The following is a 6,415-nucleotide window of genomic DNA, read 5'->3' as shown; positions in this document are numbered from 1 at the left end:
ATATATAGACAATTGGCTACCATCTTAATTCCATTGACTGTTTTTATACCTTTTAATTTTCAAGTCTGTTCAGTTGGCTGGAATCATGGGAAGACTTGACGTGGAAATTTATGATTCCTTGAATAACTGGAGTATCAGAGAGTTCTCTCTTGCCTGCCCCTTTTTTGTAAAATTGTCAGGTTGGTTTGTATTTTGCATCACTGTCCTGATAATGTCTTGTTGCTATTTTATGATTGAGTTTCTTTATTGTGGTGCCAGAGTGTTTTTCTAATGGAACGATTACGGTGGTACTTCCCAAACTGGAATCGGTACCACATCTTCATCCCGGTGAACTCTCTCTAAGAGACCCGGCATGCAAACCCTACGACAATGAAGACTACTTTGCTTATTTCCACTTTAATGTCACCAGTTGTGGAACCACACGAAAGGTACAATGAAGACATGTGCATCAAACATTTGCGCAACTATTGTATACGTGAAGGTGGTTCACATACTGTTTTGCTTGTTCAGTTTGTTGGGGATACCATGGTATACGAAAATGAAGTCACCAGGAAGAAAGCTGAACCTTTGTCACAGACCTTCGAAAACCCTGAGCCAGAATACAGGTTAGGGGCAATTTTTTTTTTTTCTTTTTTTTTAACAATTCATATATCACTAAGGTTTGCCCACTGAAACAAGTAGGTAGTTTAAACCTTTAATCCTTCAGTGTTTAACCCATTTTGCAGTTTCCTTTTATTAAAGTATTGGTGTAAACTTGGTTGCTTACTAATGGCTTTAAATTACATTACGCACTTGTTTGAAGGACAAAAATGCCTGAGATGTTAGTGAAGTGTTACTATTTCTATTGAAACTGCTCATTTCAAACAGGTTCATGGTGTCCTGTGTTTATATTGCAAACGCCACCCAAAGCATGAACTTCGAGACGGTTTCGCACTTTAAGGAGCCGTATGCAGATGTTGGGAAGGGTGAACTCACCATTAGCCTGAGGCTTTCTAAGGGTATGTAAACCGCTTTAGCTATGCAAGTTACTACTTTGTCCAGTGTTGTTTTTTTGGAATAGCATGCAATTATGAATCATTCACAAGATACTAACTAGTTTAAGACAAATGCCAGTCAATCTGAGCAATATGTGGTATAATGTTTTTTTTTTTTTTTTTTTTTCCGTCCCCAAGATATGGTTTACCGACTCTTCTATCATGATGGTGACTACCCAGTTTTAAAGTTTCTGAAACAGCCCCTCTATTTTGAGGTGGGTATGAATCACTCCAGTGACTCCAGGTTAGCAGTAGCCCTGGAAAACTGTTGGGCGACACTCACCGAGGACAAAGAATCCAAACCTAGATGGGATTTAATAGTTGATGGGTATGTTTGAAGCATCGCATGTGTTTGTGGAGCATTTATACTTGAAGGTTCTAATTCTTCATCTCAACCAGATGTGCCAATCCTAAAGATCCTGAACAGACCATCATCCGTCCTGTAGTCGCAGATGAGAGAGTGAACATCCCAGATCACTTCAAAAGATTTGAGGTTAAAACATTTACTTTCACAGAGGATTATGAGAGTTCTAATAGTGAGAATGCCACATTGGCCAGAAGGGTAAGTTGAAAAGTTTCCATAATTTGAATAAATACAAATTATTTAAGAGTCTGATGTCTGCAGTGTTCTCTTCATGTGTATTGAGGATTGAACCAATAAGCATTTAACAGTTAATTTACGTTGCCCATTTAGGTATTCGTTCATTGTGACGTCATTATTTGTCATGCCAAGAACACTGCTGATGGGCGTTGTTACAAACAGTGTGAGGCGGCTCAGAATCTGATTGGTAGCAGCTCAAGTCGAGGTAACCATTTCAATTCAATCAGGTGAAAGTGCAGTTTCTCATCTCTGACTGGTCTTACTATTCTACAGTTCGCAGAAGTACAAGCTTTTCAGATGAAGCTCTGCAGCATGTGTCTATAGGCCCCATTCTGTTGATGTAAACCTGTAAGTTTTACATTTTCAAATTATCACAGGAAATGAACTTTACTAATTCTGAAGGCATCAACACAAGGAGATTTCTGGTTTTGTACACATGGTGCAACATGAAACTCAAATTGTCATATAGCTGATGCAGATGATGATGTGAATCTGTGGACATTGATTTAATAAAACCTACCCTGTGAAACTTCCAAAATCATTACACAACTGACACTCTCCCATTGCAATTACTTAATGTAGATGATTTGATTGTCTCAAGCTTAATAAAGCGTTTTAACCCAATCGACTGAGTGGAATTTTATCCTCAAATTATGAACATATACCACATGACAAAATATTAAGAATGCAGTCATGGCTATGATGTATGTGACTGTTGAAAGCAATTTAATGTATAAATGTAGTGTGTTTTTCTGGACCATTTATATAAAAATAAATGGTGGAAATCGTTCATTTCCCCAGATCTTTGGATGAATTTCATATTAATCATTCTGATTCATAATCTAAAATTAATTCATGAAACTAGTGTGAACGAGTGATTGTTATAGCTGTTCCTTCAGATTAAACCCCAAGTAGGAAGAGGCAAGTAGGTTGTCTGTTATGTTGATGATCAATGTTTAAACAATCACCTCAGCATGTAATTTGTTTTGTATTGGGCCACTGTATGCTATTGCTAACTGAATGTTACTAATAACAGAAAGGATAATAGTTGGCAGTTGTGCTGCACAAGGAATATTATGACTTTTTTTATTTTTTATTTTAAGTTGATTTACTAATGTATACTGTTCAGGAATGGGGCAGTTCATATTGAAATATGTGTTTGCATGTATAAATATGTCCACTAATGTTAGTGTTTTCAAAATGTCTTAATCAAAATGTGTATTAAACCCCTCCCTCTAGCTCTGTCATCACAAATGTTTAAATCAAATAAAGGTTCTTAATAATCTAGTTCTCATTGTCTAATGGAAAGACAGCGAGTACATTTTTCTTTGTATATTTTCCTGTTAGAATGTGTGAAGCTGAACATTGTACACTTTACACATGGGAGACCAGCATATGACCTTTCTGCATGAAGATAATGGATGACTCTTCGTGAAACGCAATAATAGCAAACATTCTGCTCAGTCGAAAGAAAATGTTGACATTTATTGAATCTGAAACCTGGAAGATGTTAGTGCAGTGTAAGCTGTTGAGAAATCAGTTCCTTACAAGATTTGTCTGCCACAAAAAATAAACAGATTATGTATAAGATTTTGAATACTTAGTTTCTGTTTTTAAAATGAAAGATTTACTTGTGAATTTTTTTTTTATTTTTTTTTTGCAAAAAAATATATTGTCAATGCATAGTTTCAAATGCCGTTCAATAGAAAACCCTCATTTTGACCCTATAATGGTGTAGTTATGACATTGACCAGCAGGAGCAAACTGGACTATGCAAACCAACCAGATCTTGAAAGAGATCAAGACTGTATACATGCATTATTTCCTCAGGATTTCCTCTCTGAAAAATAATGCTCCCGTTACTTATGTAACTTCGGTTCCCTGAGATAAGGGAATGAGTGTTGCGTCACTGATGCTTTTCTGTTTGACTTAGTTTCTGTTTTTAAAATGAAAGATTTACTTGTGAATTTTTTATTTATTTATTTTTGGCAAAAAAATATATTGTCAATGCATAGTTTCAAATGCCGTTCAATAGAAAACCCTCATTTTGACCCTATAATGTTATGACATTGACCAGCAGGAGCAAACTGGACTATGCAAACCAACCAGATCTTGAAAGAGATCAAGACTGTATACATGCATTATTTCCTCTCTGAAAAATAATGCTCCCGTTACTTATGTAACTTCGGTTCCCTGAGATAAGGGAATGAGTGTTGCGTCGCTGATGCTTTTCTGTTTCTGTTACTGAAGCCTGATTTGTTCATGTTCGTGTAGCTGCACGAACAAATGGTGTTCACCTGCCCAAAAGGGGTGGAGCCGGCCTCTATACAAGCCGGCTCTGAGCGCCATTTCATCAGAATCTTTCTACTGAAGCGACAGTCATCGATTCGCATGCAGCCTTATAGCACGGCAGCCGAAGGGAAACCGAAGTTACATAAGTAATGGGAGCGTTCCCTTTTGAACGGTCTCTCCTGTTGCGTCGCTGATGCTTTTGGGGAATGCATCCAAAAGCACCGTGCTATAAGCAAGTGCAGAACGAAGCCGCTCCGTGAGCCCAGCCCTGGAGCACTCTTACTGAGGGCTTCTGTAAGCATGAGCTAATGATGACACCCAAGCCGTTTAGGTTGAGGACTACATAGCATAACCCTCTCCACTTATAAGGGGATTAGGTTGAATTAAGCGGACAAAATCCGTGCCTGCAGGGCAGGTACGTCCAAGTTATAAAACCTGGTGAAGGTAGACGGCGACGACCAGCTGGCGGTCGCACAAATATCACCAATAGAAATCCCGTTGGACCAAGCCCAGGAGGGAGGCCATTCCTCTGGTGGAGTGGGCCCTCACACCTATGGGGCACTGCAAGCCCACTGAGGAGTAAGCCAAGGCTATAGCATCCACTATCCAGCGAGTCTCTGCTTCATAACCGGCAGCCCTTTAGAGCGGCCTCCGAAGTACACAAAGAGCTGCTCTGAGTGTCTAAACAGACCAGAGTGCTCGACACACTCTAAGAGCCCGCATTGGGCAGAATGAATTGGGACCCTGCTCACTATCTTAATTGGGGAGCGTCAAAAGGGTGATGACTTGTGCTCTAAACAGAGTGGAGAGCACTTTCGGCACATAGCTGTGTTTCGGTTTGAGGATGACTTTACAGTCGTTAGGCCCAAAGTCAAGACAGGAAGCACTGACTGACAGTGCTTGCAAGTCACCCACTCGCTTGACTGAAGCTAAAGCTAAGTGGAGGGCAGTCTTTAGTGACAGGGGCAGCATGACGGCCGACTGGAGTGGCTCAAATGGAGGGTCCTGAGGACTATAGAGAAGTCCCAAGCCAGCACAGTATGAGGGCGAGGAGGATTCAATCTCCGAGCTCCCCTCAGAAACTTAACGACTAAGTAATTTCTGCCGACTGATTGGCCAACCACGAGAGAATGATTCGCCGTGATGGCTGCCACATACACTTTGAGCGTGGAAGGGGTGCGCCCCTTATCCAGTAACTCTTGTAGAAAGGTTAGTATGTGGGACACGTCACAAGAGGACGGGTCCTCGCTCCATACTGCACACCAGTCAGAGAAGACTGACCATTTAAGGACATAAAGACGTCTTGTAGATGGAGCTCTAGCCTGCAAAATGGTATTAGCTACACTTGAGGGGATCTGCAAAGACTCACGTTGAGGGGCCAAACATGAAGGTTCCACAGCTCTGGCTGGGGATGCCAAATCATGCCCTTTGCTTGCAAGAGAAGGTCCTTCCTCAATGGTATCGGCCAAGGGGCTGCCAATAGCAGCTCAATCAACTTGAGGCACCACATCTGATTCGTCCAGAGTGGGGCCACCAGGAGAACTGAGCATCTGACTTCCCTGACCCATCTGATGACCTGAGGAAGCAGGGCAACTGGGGGGAGGTGTACAGGTGAGTGTTATTTGAAAAGAAGATTGGGTAGTGAAAGTTGTCTTCTGAGGTGAAGAGGTACACCTCTGCCCTCCCGAAGATGGACCAAATCATTTGAACTATTTGGGGATGTAGTCTACATTCTCCTGGAGCTACCTTGCCCCTGGACAGCATGTCGGCCCTCTGGTTCAATCTGCCTGGCACATGAACTGCTCTGAGTGAGAGGAATTTGCCTTGTGCCCATAGAAAGAGGCGTTGATGTGTAAGCGCTGCTCCAGGTTTGACCAGTACTGAAGGGGCTGCATGTAAAGCTGGCCCAGAGGAATCACAGAGGAAGCAAGATTGATTCTCAACCCAAGGCGCTCCAGGTGGCTGAGCAGCAGCGACCTGTGAGCGATGAGTTCCCGTTCTTACCTGGCTAAAACAAGCCAATCGTCGAGGTAGTTCAAAATGCGGATTCCCATTTGTCTCAGAGGGGAAAGAGCTGCATTTTTCAGATTCACTGACAGAAACTCATGCTCTCGCAGTGCGAGCATGCCGTCTCAGTGAGAGCAGCCTCTGTGTGGGCGCTGCCCAGACAGGCTCACTGTGCCCGTCTGCATTGTGCAGGGGTTCCCACACTCACGGCACGACAATTGCAACAACGTTGCAGGAAATTGCTCGGAAATTTGCTCAGAAATGTGTTCTTTGGAATGACAGATGACTGCAGGGGAAGGCTTCCGTCTCCTTCTGCTGCTGGGGCTCCTTCTACGGTGGTGAGCAGGAGACTGAGCAGAGCTTCTTCAGCTTCTTGCTTGCAGAGTCAGCGAGGAGATGATCTTCGTCACTGAAGGAGAAAAATTGTGATGAAATGGCGCTTAAAGCCTGCTTATATAGAGGCTGACTCCTCCCCTTTTGG

General features: G+C 42.3%; 1 protein-coding gene across 1 annotated transcript in view; it reads left to right on the top strand.

Moving 5' to 3' along the window:
- The window catches only part of zpax2 (zona pellucida protein AX 2), a 6,401-nt gene extending 4,142 nt beyond the window's left edge, over positions 1-2,259 (top strand). Inside the window, exons 11-19 of the mRNA XM_016230613.1 lie at positions 9-15; positions 65-179; positions 259-428; positions 511-605; positions 868-998; positions 1,173-1,362; positions 1,434-1,596; positions 1,729-1,840; positions 1,909-2,259. Of these exons, the coding sequence (XP_016086099.1) occupies positions 9-15; positions 65-179; positions 259-428; positions 511-605; positions 868-998; positions 1,173-1,362; positions 1,434-1,596; positions 1,729-1,840; positions 1,909-1,979 (1,054 nt within the window). The 3' untranslated portion in view covers positions 1,980-2,259. The remainder of the gene's footprint in view (positions 1-8; positions 16-64; positions 180-258; positions 429-510; positions 606-867; positions 999-1,172; positions 1,363-1,433; positions 1,597-1,728; positions 1,841-1,908) is intronic.
- The last annotated feature ends 4,156 nt before the right edge of the window (positions 2,260-6,415 follow it).

Source organism: Sinocyclocheilus grahami, unplaced genomic scaffold, assembly GCF_001515645.1.
Source record: "Sinocyclocheilus grahami isolate Dianchi unplaced genomic scaffold, SAMN03320097.WGS_v1.1 scaffold374.1, whole genome shotgun sequence".
NCBI lineage: Eukaryota > Metazoa > Chordata > Actinopteri > Cypriniformes > Cyprinidae > Sinocyclocheilus > Sinocyclocheilus grahami.
This window is presented reverse-complemented; position numbering and strand designations above follow the sequence as displayed.